This window comes from Corvus moneduloides, chromosome 6 (genome assembly GCF_009650955.1).
Source record: "Corvus moneduloides isolate bCorMon1 chromosome 6, bCorMon1.pri, whole genome shotgun sequence".
NCBI lineage: Eukaryota > Metazoa > Chordata > Aves > Passeriformes > Corvidae > Corvus > Corvus moneduloides.
Window position 1 is genome coordinate 35,819,900 of NC_045481.1, and position 20,212 is coordinate 35,840,111.

Sequence of the window (20,212 nt, forward strand, 5' to 3'; positions counted from 1 at the left end):
GAGCAGCCAGATGAGTGAACATGGAAGCACAAGCTGCTTACAGCCCTCCCACTGCTCTGTGCTGAAGTGCCATGCAAATACCACTGCTCGACTCTGCAGAGAACCAGGTTTCCCGTACTCGGTTGAACAGAAGTCTAGTTTCACAAATATTATGAGAGTATCAACACCTAATAAGTTTAAAATTCTGCACCTAGGAAATGTATCTGGGAAAACATAATCCAGGAGTGCAGGACAGGATGGGATCTGCCTGGCTGGGGAGCAGCTCTGTGAAAAGGGACGTCAGTGTCCTGGTGGACCATAAGCTCAATATGAATGAACAGTGTGCTGCTAATAAAATAAAGCCAACAGGATACTGGGTTGCATCAGCAAGGGCATCACCAGCAGAGATAAAGAAGTCATTATCATATTCACTGCTTGTCAGGCCATACCTGGAATACAGTACCCAGTTTTGGTCCCTGCTATACCAAAGAGAGGTGGACAGTCTGGAGGGCGTCAAGGGAAGGGCTACAAAGATGATCAAAGGCCTGGGAAGCCTGCCATATGGCTGTCTGAGAGAACTGGGTTTGTTCAGGCTTGAGAAGAGAAAGCTTAGGGGAGACTTTATCACTGTGTTCCAGTATTTAAAGAGTGGCTACAAAGGTGAAGACTCCCTTTTTACAGAGTCACATGAATAATATGAAGGCTAATGGGTACAAGTTACTCCTGGGGAAATTCCAGCTAGACACAAGAGGAAAATTTTTCACATTGGGAACAATCAGCCATTGGAATCATCTCCCCAGGGCAGTGGTAGATTCCCTAACACTGGACAGGGTGCTGAGACATCTTGTCTAGTCTGTGCCAAGGAAGGTTGGACCAGATGATCCTTGAGGTCCCTTTCAATATGGTATTCTGTGAACCTAAGACATCACAGTATTAGCAAGATGTCAATATATTGCCCATGGCCCAGGATTTGTCTCAAATCTGTACCAGTGTTCATAGAAGTCTTGACTGCTACGCTGTAATGACTCATGTAACAGCTCATACCCATTACAAAAATGAACTCTAGGCTGCACCTGAGCCATAATGCTTGGTTTTGATAATAGGAATATAACTTACAGATGAAAGATGAAGACCAGGCCATACGAAAGTAAATGTCAGGAATACTTAGTGAAATTCCTGAAGATCTGGTCATATTATTGACTGTATTGTCAGTAAAGGCACTATCACAAGTAAGTATTGGCAATACTTTATTTCTCCTGCATGTCTCCTGGATAGGCTACTGGATGGGATGGAGGATGCTTAGAAATAGCACAAACATGAGCACTGCTAGATGTTTGAACAAACCACTTTACTAGGGCAATGCATGCATGTAACTCTGAATATGGTGGCAGAGGAAAACAGGCATCTAAAGGCTGCCTCAGCAACTCTTGTTCCAGTGTTCATACCTTTACAACTTGGGCTGTAAATATTCTTAAAACCAAACACCTTCATCTTAAACCAAATAAAAGCAACAGAGAAGGACAACAAAAGCACCATCTTGTATTAAGAAGTAGGCGTCAACTGATCCCAGGAGAAACATTATAGTGCATCTTGCATTTTACAAAAAAACAGCAGACCTTTGGAGCATGATTATTTTCCTCATTAGGTTTTGGTATTACCAAATGTGAAACTCTCACTCACTGAGTTGTGTCATGCACTACATAGACCTGTAAAAGTAGGTTAAAATTATAAATGCTACACTATTACCAAATAATTTATTGTACCCTTTAACTGCTGGCAAGACAGTAGTTTGATTCTGCTTACTGACCAGCCAATGGCTACCTATGACTTACCAAAACAAAAATCCTAGGTCTGTATATCTCCTGACTTCTGAATACAATTTATTGCTATAATAAGCCACTCCAAAAGCCCAGGCACAGTCCAAGCAAGTATTCATACCCCTGGTGCCAATCCCATTGACTGCTGGAATGGCAAATTTTGGAGCAAAGATCTTCATCTGTGTTTGTTACAGTGGTTGTCTCACAAGAAGTACTTCTACACTGTTAACATAATACAACTAAGGTTTAGCCCTAATTTGATGTCGTAGATGTGCATTGCTTGTACATGCCATAAAACAATTATAAATATACATAAAAATATATCAAGAATTCCACAGCCTCCTCTATAAAAATCAGCCATTTGAGTATTAACCAAGCACAAGCACTCTCCAGCTGCTGAGAACAGCTCTAATGAATGGAATGCCCAAGCCCTACGTGGAGTGAAACTATGAAACATTTAGATTAGATTTCTTTCAAATTTATTTTACATGTCCTTCAGCTGTCATCTCTGTGCCACTTAAGAGATCTTAAATTTCCACATCTTTGCCCCACACAACCATCAGATGTTTAACTGAGGACTAAAGAAGTCAGCATTAGGTAGCTTCCTAGGTTCAGCATTAGGTTTTATAACAGTATTCCCCTCCAAAACCTACAGTATTTCTGCTGTCCATATCAAAAATAAATTATATTCTCTTTCTCCCAAATTGTCAAAAGCTACCTTTAAATGGAGATCCAATGTTTTCCATAGGTTTTATACTTTCAAATCAGAGAAGGGAAAAATCCCACTTTTGGCTAGTGAGTATATTCTGGATATGCACAGATGGAATGAAATTATTTTGTGGTATAACTGATAAGGAAAGTTAATCACTAGATAGAAATTGGTTGGAAAATAGATTTAAATGGCAGAGCAATATAACTCGCCTTATTTGGTTGCCACCGGCAATGCAACAAAACTAGCACTCCTGAGATGCAGAGGAGATGTTTATAGCAGGGAAAACAACACAGAGACAGACATGCTGAGGTCTCTTTATCTGATAGCTTTGTGGTAATTGCCTTTCATGCCCTGTGGCATGTAGGATGCACTAATTTGGCATTCAGTGAGTACAGCAAAGAAGAGGAATACAAACAAAAAAGAGTCAAACCCTCCCCTACTGCTTTACCTTACAAAATTACCAAGGCACAGCAGTACTGGCATCATCACAAAGTCTGAGGTAGGCACTTCTATGAGCCAACATCATCCTCTTCCTAGAGTCCAGTCTCATTTTCATCAATGTACATGACTGATTTCATCAGCTCTTTCCAAGCAGCTCTGCTGTGAGGTCTAGTTCTATTTGCTGGCTGAGACTTTGCCCTTGGTTTGAACCCCAACTGAATGTTATAGGCATTTCTTCCTCTTGTCCAACTGTCCGCTGATGTCTCCTATATTGAAGGTAGGGAGTTTTGAAAAACTATTTCTACCAGAATCAACAGAAATTTTGCCTCTGATTTTAATGGGTTTAGAACTTGTCTCTGTTGCTCTTTCCTCTCTTTTCACCAACTCCTGCATAGAAGCAAAGTCATCAGTATTGCTGAGCACAGCTCAGTTCCCAGGCACCTTCTTCTGTCAAACAGGTTTTTTTAAATATTCTTAATTTACATTTGGGGCTTTTCTCCTGTACTTTTTATACTGACAGTGTCTCACCTCTTAAAAACCACATACAGCTGTGAGTATATGTGTTCCCTCTTTCTCATAATAGCTGACCCCAGAGACAGCAAGCTTTTATTACTAACTTCAGGGAAGAATGCACAACACTACATTCTACCTGACACAGCTGCAGCTCCTCCACATCTGCTTTACAGTCACTCATTCAGCATCCAGACTCATCGCTTCAAGTAGTTTAATTGTGGGAGAAGAGTAGCAAGGACAAGAAGAATGAAAGAATAATGGACAAAGGCACACGTACAGGCAGAAAAAATACACAAATGTGGCATATGCTCACTGTTTTTTATTATTTGTTGTTTATAATCTGGTCATACCCCTTGTCACCAGCCTCACTAAGAAAAATCTTATCAGCGTACTTACTGTTCTACACACACAGTGGTTTTTTTCACAAAGATTAGGCAGCAGATGTCAGTGAGACTTTGTATTAGTAATGCACTGAAGAAATAATTAGTAATACATTGATTCTTTGCATCCTTGTGAATTTGCTAATAGAAGCCAGGATTCAACCCTACAGAAGTTAAATTCAGCTTCCATTGTGCTCAATACAAGTTGTTCATATTTTCATAAGGGATGAGTTGTATGCAGCGGGTTTGGTGGTTATGGTTACAGCAAATCAAGTAAGATGCAACAGATGCAACGAGAAATGGTTGGAAAGCAGCAAAGATAAAGTCCAAGGTCTAAATGCCAGGTTTGCATGTATGCCAGCTGTTCTGCAGCTTGGGAGAGGCAGGCAAACAAATACTTACCAGGTTTAATTTCCAGCAGCTTCAGCCTGGAATCCTCAGGGGGATGCAAACGCCTCTTTTTGCGCCAGCAACGTGCTGGGTATGTGTACAGCTGACCTGGGGCCAGGCCTGAAGATTAAAGGCAAAAAATTAATCACATTTCAGTTTGGAAACCACAAGCACTCTCTAGCATCTTTGTTCTTGCCCTCCCAGCCTCTCCTTGTTGGAGGGTTCAATTCTGCAAATCATGAGGCAGAGCTACACACTCAAGGCATCCAGTGCTCCTGAGGCTCCCCAGCACCTCTTGGGATCAGGCCTACAGAGAATCTAGGTCTCACTTAGACACTTCACTCAGCTCACTGAAACCAGAGCTGCACATAAATAATTTGTGATTTCTTCAGGGTAAATAGAATTTCAGACTCTCCTGGGTCACAAGGGCGATGCCTCCTCCACGCGCAGAGAAAGCCCCTTGAGAGAGAAGAGATGAAGTTCTGACATGCAAATCTTGAGCCCCTGATGCACAGAGCAGCTCAGGAAACTTGTGTCTTCCAAATGGGAGCAAACCAAGATCCAAGAGGTCTGACTCTGTATTTTTGCTTACATTCTGGACTTCTGTCTGAACACCAGTTCTTCATTTTGACTCTTACTTCCTCATGCCAGTATGCTGAATGAGGGAGGAGATACAGCAATAATGTTTATATCATTGCACATTCCCTTAAACCACATTTGGCATCACTGGCTTTTGAGTTGCCCTGGCTCTCCTGACGGACACCCTTCAGCCAGTGTTGAAGATATACTTTGCTTTCTTGCATTCAGGACACAGCAGGGCTTTGTGAATGCTTCACTAATAGGGGCACAGAAGCACACTGGCAAGTGCTTCAAAGCATCCTCAACTGCCGCAGATAGTCATGACACACAGAAATACCCAGCAAGACAGAGAAAAGTTGGAGGAATTTAATTCTCTCCTCTGCTTTCCCTGCCCTCTCTGTCCACCAGTTGCTTTGGCTCCTCTGCCCTTCTGCTGTTGCTGCTGTCGTGAAGGAGCTACAAAGCATGACTGCAATTCCAGACTCATTGTCCTCAAAAACCAGGTAAGACCACGTAAGAGAGAGGAGAGGAGTGGTGTTGCTATATCTGAAACTGTACAAACAGTGAACAACTGGACAGCATCAGGGGGGTGCCAGTAAATCAGAACAGCTCAAGGGCAGGAGGATGGCCCAAGAGTTCTCTCCTCTCTTCTGATGCAGCCAGGAGAGACTATCAGCTTGGGAACAAAAGTGACTCACCAGACCAAATGAGGATAATGAAAAAAAACCATCCTACTTACTTGGGGGTGGGGAGGAAGACACAATAACATAATTCACCTCGAGGGCATGTGCTAATCAAATTCTGCAAGTGAGTTCCTGGGTTTTAATATTTCAACTGTTGGGAATGCCAGTTCAGACCCCAGCACCTTCTACCTACTTCCAAGGCCTTGGAGCATCTACAGCATACTGCCCGACTATGGCCAAGAGACAGAGTATTTGCAGAGCTCCTGGCTGTCTCAGGGCACAGAATGCTATTGAACTTGGACTTTTCACGCCCTTCTTTCATAGATGCCCAGAAAGCTGGGCATTGTGCCCATCTCAGGAAGGACACATTTCAGAACAGGTTGCTTAAGACCAGTTTGGGAATAAAAATGTGAATAACTAGCACTTATACAGTGTTTCGACACCCTTCTTCATGCCACTTTGCAAACATTAACCACTGCAACCAATTGCTATAATGATGAGGTGGATTGTGCCTGGCTCTGATGTGAGTAATTAAAGAGGTGGAGGCAAGAAGCCCCACCCTTTCACAGCAGGTCCTGTGCAAGGACTTGAATGCAATATTGAAATGGCAATTGCCAGATCAAAGCAATAGGACAGAGAATCCATTGCCCAGGCCTCCACAGAGGAGCCATTTGAAAGAATAAGTACCACGGCTTTTGTCCCAGACAGAGAGGAGCAAAGACCTACTAGTTTTGGGGGAATATCTGCTAATGTGAGCAGTCTTACATGAAAGAACAGTTCTGGATTCAGCCAGGACAGTGAAAGCCAACTATATACTACATGCTGAAAGCCCAACTAGAAACTTGAAAGGAGAGAGGTAGGAAAGCCTCTTCCTTAGAGGGTGGCAGGCAGATCAATAAGAGACGGATGATCCAACATCCACCTCCTCACCCCTTGAGGTAAGCCCTCTGTTCCTACTCACAATACACCTGTTCATTAATATGCTGCCATCCAATGAACTTAAAACACATACCAGATCTTCACTTCATTGAACCCATCAATGCTACCTTCATTTCTCTACCCTGTTCTCCATCTGTCTCTGTGTCAGCTCACATGAAGTGTAGATCTTACACAAAGGAGAGGCAACAAGGAAAGGGTCAGTGCTGAATGCAGCTCCTTCACAGGCGATCTTGCAGTGAACATGGAAGTAATGCATGTTACTTTCTTCAGTCCTCTGTGGGTTGTCTCTCCCTCTGGTACCTTATAGGGCAACCAGAGAAGGCTCCAACCATTTGCTTACAGAGGAAATAGCAGAACCTGCAGTGAGTTATGTTGTTTATCTCATTAGTGTAGGGGAGTCATAACTCAAAGCTCATGTGAAAGGCCAGGGGAGGAGGGGAAAAGGAGGGAGTTATGTGCAGTATTGTGTGAAATTAACCCTGAACTGTTTATCATGAGATGCAGATTTCTGACTCCTTTAACAAAGAGGACAGCAAGAACTCAAATTAATATGCTGAGTTTCTGACTCTCCTCTGTTTTTCAAGTCTGTGTAAGTGAAAAGAGGTCCTGGAGCTTTACCATTTGTCTTTATCTAGTTTTTCAGGTTAGGGATAGTAAATGGTAGTGAGCACAGCATACAAGACAGATACCAGGATGGCTGGCAGAGAATTTTCAGAGCCCTTTAGTATGGGCACAAGCACATTGTGTAAACCAAAACCAGGCATGCTAAAACTGCAGAGGGATGCCTTGACTCACCATAATACTACAAGAAATAGATTTACGCGAAGACACTCAAGGGAGCACTAAATGGTCTAATAAAAATCAAGAAAGAGGAAAGCAAATATGGGGGAGGAGGGCTGCTTCATTTCACACTGATTATTCTAATTCAAAATAACAAAGTCATCAGATTTGGTGGCCAATGCAGATGCAGGAGACTTCTTTCTCTCGATACTCTCTGATGAATGGTCCACCATTAGTCTCCAGCGCACACCTGCAGGAAAAATGTCACCTAGTCCCTTTTGGAGGGCAAGTTGCCAAACAGTTCACTATCAGAAGTGCAGAAGGAAAGATTTGCAGAATGAATTTGCTCAAGATAGTCCACAGAGCTTATAGCTGAGAAAGGCAAAGCAGGACATCTTGGTTCCTGGTGTGATGCTGTAACACATTTATGATGATTCCTTCTGTAAGTGCACAGACACCAATGAGACCCACACAAGTCTATCTCTCTGGAAGTCTATCCCTCTGGAAGTCGCTGTTGACAAAACATTACTTGTGAATATAGTGGATGTACACCTGTAAAAATATATATATATATATATATACACACACCTTCTGACTGTGTTCAGAAGGATAAAAATAGCAGCACCTTACTCATAACAAGAGGAAGGAAAAGAAGAAAGAAAAGAAAAGAAAAGAAAAGTAAAGAAAAGAAAAGAAAAGAAAAGACCTAATTTTGCCAAAGCATAATCTCTTAGGAAGGCGGAATTTTCAGCTGAAACAAAAAACTCGACTGTGGTTATGAAGCAACCCTAGAAAAGAAGGGTTAGTGCAGAAGTTTAGAAAACTCCCATCTTGTGAATCACATTCAGCAGTCCCAAATTACCCCAGTAGTTTTGGTAGCTGAAATATTCTTGGGGTACTTTTAACGCTGTAAAAACACCTGTTGTCTCCTCTGCCAGAAGTGTCTGCATTTTACTATAGAAACAGTTTTCTGATAGTACTGCAAGACAACACGAACTCTACTTTTGATATTTTGGGAATAGGAGGAGTGCAAGGATCCTTCCTTTAGTATATCCTAGGAAAGGGAGAAGGAAAGTTCCAGCTAAGACTCAGCTAGGCACTTTTCAGAAGCAGCAATTGCTTTCTTAGCCCTAGGAGGGCAAAGGAGCATTCTGTGTATTCCTCCTACTTCATCTCCTGTAAACCAGACAGTGGAAGAGATTAGAGCAGGCTGCACCTTCCCATAATTTCAGATCTAGAATTTGAGGGGGTGGAGGGTGAAGGTGGGAGGGTGTCAAAATAGTTTAGAGAACTGGCATGTATTTATGCACGTGTGCATGTTATACTTCCAGTGCCCATGTACACTAGGTCCCTTCCTGCCTGGATTCTCTGGGCTGCACTAAAGGGGGAAAAAAAAAAAAAGGTAGAAATCCATTTTGGTGCTGTCAAAATATCTGTTCCTTCAGCTAATTATTGGTCAGATACTGAGCTATAACCTAGCCAGATATCCCCAGGGGTTCAGAAGGACTTCTGTCTGAGCAACATCTCCTGTCTTCCGACTGGTGACTGTCGACTGTCCTTTGCCTTTCAAAAAAGGATTTCAGATGGATTTAGTCTAACAAAGGAACAACTGACCAAAGTCTACAAAAATAACAGTGCTGTTTTCCCTTGAGCTTCACTGAGCTGTGGAACAGGCATTAGCTAAAGCTCCTTAAGGAAATATATCGACTTCTTTCTGTACCCAGGGAGCTGCAGCTGCAGAACAGATACCCAAGTTAACTTGTCCAAAGCAGAACCAGGGCTTATAGGTATATTTCTAACCACCAGAACAATGTTCATTCCATTAACTGGACTCTCCTGTATTTTACTTCAGTTTTATATCCTTCCCAATATAGTTCCTTATTTTCAGCATTCATCTCAGAAACTCCCTTCTCCACCTTGGAGGTAATTCCAGTCCTGCTTAGAGCAGAGCATTGAGTCTTCTGCTCCAGACTGGGATCGATAGCTTGAAAAGAGCTACAATGATGCAGCCTTAGAAACTACCATGTCAGGCACTTCTTTGCGTAGAGTAATTAGCATGAGCTCTCTGCAGTTACCCAAGGAAATCCCCTGCAGGCACAGAGGTTTAGGCAGTTTCTCTTCTGTGTGGCCTGTAGCAGGTTTGAGCTCCTATTAATTAAACCCCATGAGGGCTCAGTGGCCAGCCCTCCATACATGCACATGAATACACAGACACAACACTACCAACCTGGTCCCCTGTGCCTCTTCTCCATCCAGATGTAGCAGTTGTTCTGAGCTACACCAGTCTGTGAATCCAGGAAGGGAAGGCGGACACTTCGCTCAGCACAGAGCCGGGAGTTGTAGCTGCGACAGTGCTCAATTGCTTCTTTGTAGAACTGGTCCCCGAGTCTGCCAAAAGAGACAGGGCAGACAGTGAGAATGATTGCGCTGCCCCCTCCAACAAGAGTAGAAAAAGGGGCATGAATGGTTGGTTGGTTTGAAAATGGACAAACAGAAAAACTTTGCCTGGACAGATGCAAATGTTGGTGACACGAGACACTGCTGAAGCAGATCATGCAGAAAGTGATGTCAAATTCACCAAAAGATCAGGCTGTCAGGAACCAGACACAGATTTTTTCAGTAGCAGTGTGGCTACTGAATGAGCAAATGATGCAATCACACTGGCCCATGACCCTGGGTCAGGCCCATGTACACCACAGTGAACTCATTTGATTGTTTCTCTTCCCCTGTAGTTTGTCCAGCCAATTCAGCAAACCAGTCATTTCAACCCCATGTTACAGAAGCTACTGCAGTATGTTTTGAGCAACCAGAAAGCCAGCCAAGTTTAGAAGAACTTCACTCCATCATTTCTGGTGTCAAAGACCCCATAAGAGCAAAGACCACAGTCCTCTTACTGTGTGCTTCTGCGACATGAAAACACTCCTTAATCACTGGAGCCATATCTGCAATGGTCATACCAGATGTTTTGTCATAAGCCTTCCAGAGTTTTCCTGGAAGGTGACAAGAGCAGCAGGCTACAACCAGTAGCGACCAGTAAGACCCAGCATGGCAAATGCTGCTTTTCTCTGGAGTCCAGTGGGAAGAACAGTTCTAAAGACAATGTCACTTAATAAATGTTTGTTCAAAAATTCTGTAGAACCTTCATCTTCCATTGAGAAAGGTTTAAAAACCCTGCCTGCTGGAGATTACCAAAATCCTCCCTCCAAATTTCTCTAAACAGGGAAAAGCATCAAAGTAAAGCTACCCTGAAGACACAAAGCAGCTGTCATGCTGGAGCATTGCAAAGTAGGTGGGCCACACTGCTGAACCTCATTCTTGATCTATTGTCAAGGTGAAATTCAGTCGTGACACGAATAGCTAGGAAAGCTACCTGTTAGGGGTAAGTTCATTAGAAAACAGGAGCAGAGTGATAGATACCATAACTTGCTCTGACCCTGATATTCATTAGTGTGCGAAAAGAGTACAGCACATACAGCAAGTGAGCCAAAGGGATGCATGCACAGAGATAAAAGGGAGTCCCTTTCCTGTTCTATTAGTTGTTTTGCCCACTATCCTCTTCCATAGGCACAACTGGCATTTTAAAATTTTGCACACCTCTGAATGTCAAATCAGTGCAAATTGCTCTGTTTTACCATCTGTATCTTTTTTGTGACTCACATCTTTTAAGTGACTCCTCAGTTGTACGTTATGCTTTACATGAGAGTCAAACTCTTCGTCTTGGCTATGCTGGACCAATAGCCTATCACTGACAGGGGCTAAAAGCAGAGGCTTAGGGAAGAGCACAAATACAGCAAATACCAAGAGAGACACCTCTAGTTCCCCCTTCTCAATTCTGATAATCGGAACTTAATTTACCCAAGTCTCAGGTTATCCAATGATGGGGAGATCAGAACATCCTTTGGCTACAGAGACTTCGTAAGGGTTTTTCAGAGGTTTTGTGCAGCAGTGAACATCTGTGTGACCATGGTGCCTCTCAGACTTGTCCTCCCCTGCTGACCACCAGCTCCTGGGCAGCTGCCAGTGCAGGGATCTTTGGAGGGCAACTGAAGGAGAGAGCTCTCTGGACTGTGCAAGTAAGTGGAGGGTACAGCCGTGGGCAGAGTGTGTACAGCAGGATCCCTGCAGACACTGAATCCCCTGCAATGACCCCAAATGCCCTTTTCCATAAAAAGGCAGGGGGGGAAGGGAAGGGGACCAGGGGAGAAAGGAAAAGATAAGCTGCACTACTATACAAAGAATGTGACTAGGAAGAAATGAAATCTTATTAAAAGCTGTAATTAAAGTTGTACACTTGTGTAATCAAAGTCAGTAACAAGGAGACCCCAGCTGATCAAAGATTAACAGCTCTTTCCACAAACACATGAGTTTCCTCAGAGCTATGTCAGATTCCTTCTATATTAAACCAGGGATGCTCTCTAACTCTAAGGAGTTTACTGAAAAGAAAAGCATAGCTGTGTGACAAAAAATTGCCACCACTGCATAAGTCTTCCTTATGCCAAAAATCACTTCAGTCATTAGAATATGCGCACCACAAAGCATCCATATTAACAAAGACAACACATCTCAGCAACCCAGATATAGGATCTGACTGGAGATTGCTTCAGTTTCCACCTTGCTCTAAGACTGAAAATAACTGTAAGTCTTCAAGTGTAAAATATTTGTCTTTAAATCACATTATCAAGTAGAGAAATTTTCAGATTTTTCTAAGAGGGAGAAAAGAGGTTTTGAGATCCTAATGGCAGAGAAGCAACCAAGCTAATAGGTCAAATTCACTCTTGACACAATCTTGCAGTCTAGATGTTTCATTACATTAATTTTAAAGATTTTAAATATGCACTTTTTGCCTTAAAGAAAAATAACAATTTAGAAGTATTCAGTCACCTCCATATTTTAAGAAAGCTTGCCTTGGCTCCACTACAGCAAGCATGATCAAAAAAATGCAGTTTTGTAAGTATTCACTGGAAAGATATTCAGATACTGAGACCTTGAGGAATTGTCCTGGCCTTAATTATAAATTGAATTTCTTTTTAAAAGTGACAAATAATCAAATATAGGAAAGTAAAGAAACAGTATTTCCTTGTGACACTCATATATCAGTGGTAAACAGCTTCCCTGAATTTACTTTTGAGTGCCTAGTTGTTTTGTTTTACCATTAGTCTTTATTGGAGGGATTCTGACACATTCCAAACTTCAGTTATTTTTTTTTAAAAGAACTTCAAACTTAGCGATATTTTTTCATTTTTTGTGCTACATATCTAAACACAGCATGTTTTATTTTATGCAGGAAAAAACAGAAAGTATATTAAAATAAGGGCAAAAAAGGGGAAGTACGGTCCTATTGTTGTGTTCATCACTGTGGAGTCAGGGAGGTGGGACAAATCCCAGCCCCCTCCCAGGAGGTTTACAATGGAACTGGAGAACAGACAAGGGTGGGAATAAGACCGGAGAGCGCATGAGCTCAAATGAAACTCAAACAGATCTGTTGAGTTTGAGCAAGTGAGATACAAGAAGAGAAAAAAATGAATATTATAAAGTGTATCATATGTCAGAAAAAAGATTAATTATCTGTTTCATGCTTCATAGTTTTCCCAAACTGTGTTGCTATGGAAGACTTACACTTCAACTCCTGAAAAAGTATCTGTAAAAACTATGGGGAATTTCCGCATTATTTTTATGAAAAGTATGTATGAGTCAGTGCTGTGCTGTGACTGACTGCAAGGGTCAATTCTTCCCTTTGGACAGGGGAGTTAAAGGTCACACAGACTTGTCTAGATTGATATTAATGACACAAAATCATCAGCATATGTGCAGATTTTAAAGATGCTGGGGAAAAAAAAGCAAGGAGTAGACATGAACAACTGCTGGACAAGGAAGGCAAATCATACTGAAGGCAGCACAACTGGAAATACAGAATACAGCTGTCAGCACACTGTGAAAAGCACACAGCCGTTCAGTACAGAGCCCCATGTGAAACCCCAGCTGTTTGGGGCAGGCATGCCAGTGACACTGCTGGCATACACACAGGCTTTGCACTTACATACCAACCCATGCACACTAAAATAACTTGGTTCTGGCTGACTGATAAAGAATCCCGGACTTGGAAAAGAACAACCTATGCTATTGCATACTTCTGCAAAGCTGCATAGGAGAGGGAAATGTTTAGTGGAGGTTAGAGGCTCTTTATTGGTGCAAAAAAAGTCGGACTGAAACTAAACAGCAGGCTGGGAGCAGTGGAAGCTCCGTGTGAGCGGGGAGGTGAGCACTCTGAAAGCACCAGCAGCCCTGTGGGTGCTGGGACAGCGATGTGAGCCTGGTGCAATTCTGTGCAGCCTTGCAGGTAGTCACTGCCATGACAGCAAGCACCAGCATGGAAGATCACACTCTGTGACATCCTTGAGGTCACTGTTCTTTTAAGTGTTAAGGAACTGAGGGTTTCTATCATGGAAACAGGTCAGCTAATAACGAAGTCAGGGAAGAACAATTCTTCCCTTCCCTCAATCTTTGCCGGCTAGCTCTAACTAGTCCATAAGATTTCTAAGCAGACTCCAACTTACTACTTTTCTGTGTAGTACCTAGTGACATGACTCTGCTGTCTAGGCATGCCTTCAATGAGGGGAAAAAAAAAAAAAGAAACCCAAGAAGTTGCCTGTCTTATAAGCCCATAAATTAGCAACAAGGACCAAGAGCCTGACTTCATTCCAGATGTTCAAGATGTTTGTTTCTGTGCTGACAAGGGATCCTGATGGGCCCTGAAAGCAGCGGAGCAGCTCTCCACCACTACTTCACAATCCATCCTGCAAAGTCACATATTTTTGAGTGCACTTACACCTTTTTACATTGGCTATAAAATAGGCAGAGTCCATCAGGCCCCTCCTGCAGTGCCTAACACAATTCAGGTTAGTACCCAGAGAAGGTGAGCACTCGCTGAAGACCTATAACCAGCCATGCTCAACCACGACTACAGGTCCACATCAGCCCAGGAAAACTTGTATAACAAAGAACCAGTCCTCCTTAAGTGCAGCTCTTAAATTTCCACCAGATACCTCTGAGTATGAATCCAGATTGTCTCCAGTTCTTAAGGCCAGGCCTCTTTCTAGTCATTTCCCTCTAAACCCATGCTCACTACATGACTAGACAAGTAAAAACCTGATAGCACAGGAAGAAATGACTAGTCATGTAACAGAAAGCAACAGACTTTTCCTTCTATAGTTTGCAATGGTCCTCAGTCACAATCAAAAATGTGGGACTTGCTTTCCTTAAGACCATGGAGTTTTCATTTACTATTATTAGCCTCTAGTCTTACATTTTAGATAATTTGACTCATTTGATACTGTGAGGAACAGTGAGGACAACTGGAAAAGACCTTTTAAATCAGAACTTGTTATTCAGCAGCACTGCCATCCAGTTTCAAACTGGGTGAGATCTGAGAAGTGTATGAGAGAAGTGGTGCAATGCAGCTTCAAAAGATACTTTTTATTCTCCTTTTGGAGACACTCATGAATGAGTCTGAAATGAAGCACCAGTGTGGTCTCAGGCCTTCTCACAAAGTTGAGCAGAGACTAAGAAATCAGGCAGGCACTACCTGAGCTATCAGTTGCCTGTGACACTGGAGACCATCTTGGACAGCTACACGTCTTGGCAAGTGTTGAGAGAACTGCACTGAGCTGGCTATACTCATTCCTTTCCAGCAGGTCCCATGAGGCCCCTGACAGGCGGCTGCTCCTTCTCTCTATGACCTGTGACATGAAGAGTGCCACAAGCTCAATTCTTCAACCATTTCTATTTAATATCTATGCAAAACCTTCAGGGAATATGATGAAGTATCTGGGCAGCAATGCCAGCCATTACATTGATGACATGCAGCTTTATGTATCTTTTTCCCCCTCATGCTGACAGCACTCTCCCAAACCTCACAGTGTTGAAAGCAAGGGCAGCATAGCTGGCAGAGGCTGAAGTCAGAAGAGAGTGGAATGAGGCTGACAGGAAGTGGGAAGCATTACAAACTACGCACTAACACTATTAATACGACAATCTTATAGACACAATCACCAAAAGGACCTTCCTCTCCCTCTCCAATCAGCGTAATTCTCAAGCTGCAGCCTGGCCATTTCATGTGTGTTTCTCCCATCTGGACTGGCCTACTCTGACTCTCCACCTCAGACTAGAAAAGCAACAAAGACAGAGCTAGTTGCAAAACTCTGGTACTTACCCTATCACAAAGCAAGCCAAAGTCCATAGTCCCCTGCCTGTCCTCATGCCTTTTCCTCACAGACCCTGAAACACCACTGATTTTCATGAAGGGCACAGTGGACTAAGTTCAAGCTGCTTGAATGTCTGCTTCTCCTTTCTAGACCCAGATGCAACTGGAAACCTGTTCTTAACAGAGTCCAGTATCACCAGGCTTCTATAACATCTTCAGACAGCAGACCCTCAGCTTCAGAGCATCTTCCCTGAAGAGGTAAAGCATTCTGCTTTGCTCATCCTCACATTACATTGCAAGATGCTAACATAACATTCATCAAAAGATCCAAGCAAAAGAAAATATGACATATTCAAGAGTGTCAGACAACTATTGAGCATTGAACAAAAAAGGGCTGGCTAGGCCCCTCCTTTGGCTGTACTCTCTGGAATTTTTACTCAGTAGGCAGTGCCTAAATGCTACAATCATGCACCCTTTGCAACTGCAGAAAGGTAGGACATGGAGATTCAAGAGGAATAGAGAATGGCTTCCCTGGCGTTAGGTAAAGCATAACAGACTGCTCAAAATCCTACCACAAACTCTAGTGGCAAGCCAGAAAGTGCAGGAATGTTCAGATTCAGTTTTCTCATAGTGGTCCATTGCAACTGTCCCTGCACAACATTTTCTAATGATGTAAGGGGTGTTAATGTGAGCAAAGGCAAAACAGGATTTCCAGATGTGCTACAGAATGACTCAAACTTTCTGGGCTTTCAGTTTTTTAACATAAACTTGGCAGCTTTCTAAAGACTCACAAACACATGTCTATCCTACACTCTCCAAGAGCCAGAGTCATTGAGACAGCTATTTCATTTCTATACACACTGAGTGATTTCACCTGATGGACAACAGGAAGACTGTATAACTTTCCCCAGCCTGGGAGTCAGAGAAAACAATGGCTAGCAGGACTCTTTTTGTGGTAGGTAGATGACACAAATCAGACCACAAAACAGTACACAAAGAAGACAGTGTTGTTGCTAGAGCAGCAATGATCCAAGGGTAAACAAAGGTTCTTCCTTTCATTGGAATAACTCATGCAGACAGGTCAAAATAGACAAGCTTCTAGCACTTGTTCACTGCTCTGTGGCAGGTGCAGAGACTGTGTGTGGTTCAAGGGATTAGGAGCCATCAGAGATCTGATGACAAGCTCCTGAGTCAGCACTGGCACAGCCCAGACATTACAGCAGTCAAGAAGATGCCCTGATGCAAGATGCTCAAGTCTAGGTTGAATCCCAAATCAGTATAAAAGCAGTGTGAGGTTTTTCAGCACCCTCTTCCAAACACCCAGCATTCACCCGTCTTCTATGCAGAAGGGCAAAGAAATCCCCTTTTGCAGGTATTTACCAGCAGACTTCCCCTAAAGGGTTGGAAATCCCTGCTGGCTACTTGTGGCCAGAATCAACAGGGTACTCACTGCTTGAATCACGGTGTGATCCTGATTTGTAACAGAGAGCGCGGCCTTGTAGAGCGAGCTACATTCATTACTCTGGAAACAGGCTTAGGCTGTAATTTAATCCACTGTGAAACTACTGGTATCATCTCATGCAAAAAGTCTGTCTTTGAAGAAAAATGACAAAAGGTAGGCTTAACTTACAATTTGAGGAAAATTGATCTGATTAGCCCCATCCTCACAGGTATTGTAGAAGTATGAGAGCTCTGCTGGCATTTCCATTTAAAGAAAAGAAACAGCAGCACAAGTTAATACTGCCAAGAAGAGTGTGGTGCATGATGGTATCTTGCTGACAAAAATCTGGCTTTCAGGGTCAAGAGCTGCAGCTGTCTCTGTGCAGGAATAAGGATCAGAACTAGAGATGCTCCTCTTCCTGCAGCTGTGCATGACCCCACTCAAGGCCTGCAGCCTCATTTCCAGCTCTCAAAGCCAAAAAGGTGGGATAATTCTGCCCATCTCACTCAGCTGTTAACATGCAGAGTTGTTGGCTAGATATAACAGCTATCTGTGTATGGTACAAGTTGATGTGTACTTATGAAATCAGGTATTTCAAAAGATTAAGTTATCAGCCCCATTCAAATGTACTGGACTGTGAACAATTATACTACAGTGCATGTGGTAATTTGTCCACATCTTCTCTTACTTTACTTTCATTTCCATGAAGAGGCATCAGCAGCAGTTTCCATGCCATACATCAGGCAACCTAAGTTGTTTCCAGAGACAGACATTGCATACAATCTCTATTAGACTCAGCACAGTGACCAATTAGGTTAATCTCAGAGGCAGACTCCTTGGGGATGTCTCAGAGCATCTATTCTTTCTCAGGCCAGAGTTTCTGTTTTAAAGAGATGCAGCATCATCCAATTAAAGGAACAACAGGTGTGAAAGATAATAACCTAGACCTCTCTTGTGTCTGAATTGCACTCAGAATTCAGCTTGGTCCTAACCTCCCCTAAAAGGTCAAAAATTCTTTCCAATTACTAAAGGAATGAACTAATGAAAACTTCAGCAACAGTATTAGATTGGACACGACAACATCTAAGTTATTTTTTAATATATATTTTTAGAAAAGCAACTCAAGCTGCTGGGGCTTGGGGTCACCAGAATTCTGTTTGGCTTAGTGCAACGATAGTCTTAGGGGCCAGATGTAGTCAAAGACAAAGTCTATCCACTCAGCTCCCATGGTTCTGATTTCCCACAGTGGTCCTATATTTTGCATTCCTGGTAAAAATCATAATCTATCACCCAAGCTGGCACCAGCAAGACAGCAAACCAGACTTCTACAAATTACTCTGCCGTGACTTCCTTTGTAGCTCTAACAGTTCCCCTGCAGAACACGGGTAACACCCTACACTTACCTCACTAATAAATCGTGTGCGTTACTTCAGGCACTGTCTGTACTAAAAAGATGTTCAGATCAAGAACAGAAATCCTCTCCTAGCTCTAGCTGTGCCAGCTAAAAATATCACCCATTCCCTCCTACCCTGCTGCTTCTCACTGCTTGTCTCCTAGAGCTTACTGCTCCCACACCTCCTGCCACTGGCAATACTTGCATGAGCACTCCCTGACTCAGTTCAAGCAAGGCCATTCGATCTGTTTGAGCAAACCCAGCTGACATTGCCCGCAAGAGCTGAGGGCAAGCTCACAAAACCCCTTCTGCTGCCAGAGGTACCTCCAGCAGTACAACCAGCTTGGGTTAGTCTTCAAGTGGCACACTTGTTTGTTTGCAATGGGAAGAAGTCTGTCCACCATCAGTGGTGACAGCTAGGTCACTCAACCAGCACAGCCCTCTTGGGAGACACAAAAAATGCAAATGGAAGTTGTTCCCTACTCCAGTTACATCATTGACCGAAATGATATCAGCTAAGCTGACAAGAGCATTCCTTTTCATGTGTGTCTGAGTATCACATCTTTCATGAAGCCACATATCTCCACCAGAGCTCAATAGGCAGTGAGATGCCAGGAAAGACCATGGGGGTTTTGCCCCATGCTTTAAGCCAAGTCAGAGTCCCAGCTGTCGAAGCTCTACAGCATGGTCCTGGTCTGAATGACCTCTGTTAGCCCTCTTGGAAGTTCTCAGGCTGGGATTTCCCCTGCTCCTTGCACAGTTAGTTAGTAGACAAATATACAGTGCCATTCAATCCAGGTGGCAGAATTTAAAGATTAAAATAAACATGCAAGTAGAAGAGTAGTACAAATGTTCCTAAATGGTATGCAAGCTTCCCCCACTACACTGAACTGTTATTACATTAATATTTTAGGTACTTCCTGTCCTTTCTCTAGAAAGAGTTAGTAAATTCACATTTTTCTGCTGACTTGTCTCTTTTGTAGGAACCTTGTATCTCCTGCTGTAAAGGAAATGCCACTCTAGGAAACAATCCATTTGGCACAGGTGAAAATGATCCCACAAGTAGCAAAGCAGAGATTTATATAGATCTAACATAAAACCACATAATTATTAGAGTTTACTTTGCCCCTGAGGTCAGCCTTGGGAAAAAAAAATCAGCTAGAGACAATATTTTAAAGTTACCAATATTGAAGGGGTAGCACTTTCAGATCCTTGGTCACAATCCATGTGTGACAAACTGAATACACATGTAAGAAACCACTAAAATCCACTGTACCCAGTCAATAATTATCAACCACACAAAACAAAACAGGAAATTATATTTTCTGTTCTCTACAAAGTCATCTCATTCCTAGATAACTAAAGTTGTGTTTCTTTGAGTTATTATTTCTCTTAAATACATAGGAACAATCATTCCTATCAGGAACAATCATGTTGCTTGTGTAAATCTACTGGCCTTGGCAAACGTACAGCAGGGATATACTTGACTCATGCTACATAGGGAAATTCCCAAGAGAATTGTAAATTAGATTTCCTTTTCTCACCTCCTTCCCCCAGCTCTACCCACAAATGGAAGTAGGGCAGATTATGGTCATTCCTCTGGTGAAGTATCATTATTACTCTTTGAACAGTAACGATAAAAATTGTAAGAGGCGAAACAGATGCATCCACCACATCATCTTACAGCTTCCCCAGCATAAAGAAGACCCTGTATTGAGAGCACACTGGAACTAACTCAAAGGTCTAGGCACAGGATCTTCTGCACCTGGAGCACATCCCATGGGAGCAGAGCAAACCATCATTGCAAATACTCACATATAACTCTGAGGAGTGATGTTTCAAACACCTGTGCCCTGGTTTCTGTAGATTCTTATGCGGCACCTAAGAGGAACTCTTTAATAAAGCCAAGAAAAAGTACTTGCCACAACCAGCTTTCAGAAACTCAAATATCTGATGGTTCTTCCC

The 20,212-nt window shown here is 42.7% G+C and overlaps 1 protein-coding gene across 10 annotated transcripts in view; it reads right to left on the reverse strand.

Moving 5' to 3' along the window:
- DPF3 (double PHD fingers 3) overlaps window positions 1-20,212 on the reverse strand; it is a 193,818-nt gene that overhangs the window by 92,469 nt on the left and 81,137 nt on the right. For 9 of the 10 annotated variants that reach the window (XR_004240606.1, XR_004240608.1, XR_004240609.1 and 6 more), the window contains exons 2-3: window positions 9,441-9,601; window positions 4,245-4,352 (exon numbers count right to left, since the gene is read on the reverse strand). Coding sequence is in view for 7 of the 10 variants with exons in the window: in XM_032110851.1 (XP_031966742.1) it covers window positions 4,245-4,352; window positions 9,441-9,601 (269 nt within the window). In the remaining 3 variants the exon portion in view is untranslated. Of the gene's footprint in view, window positions 1-4,244; window positions 4,353-9,440; window positions 9,602-11,068; window positions 11,581-20,212 lie in introns of those variants that run through there. The other variant, XM_032110856.1, reaches the window with a different exon arrangement.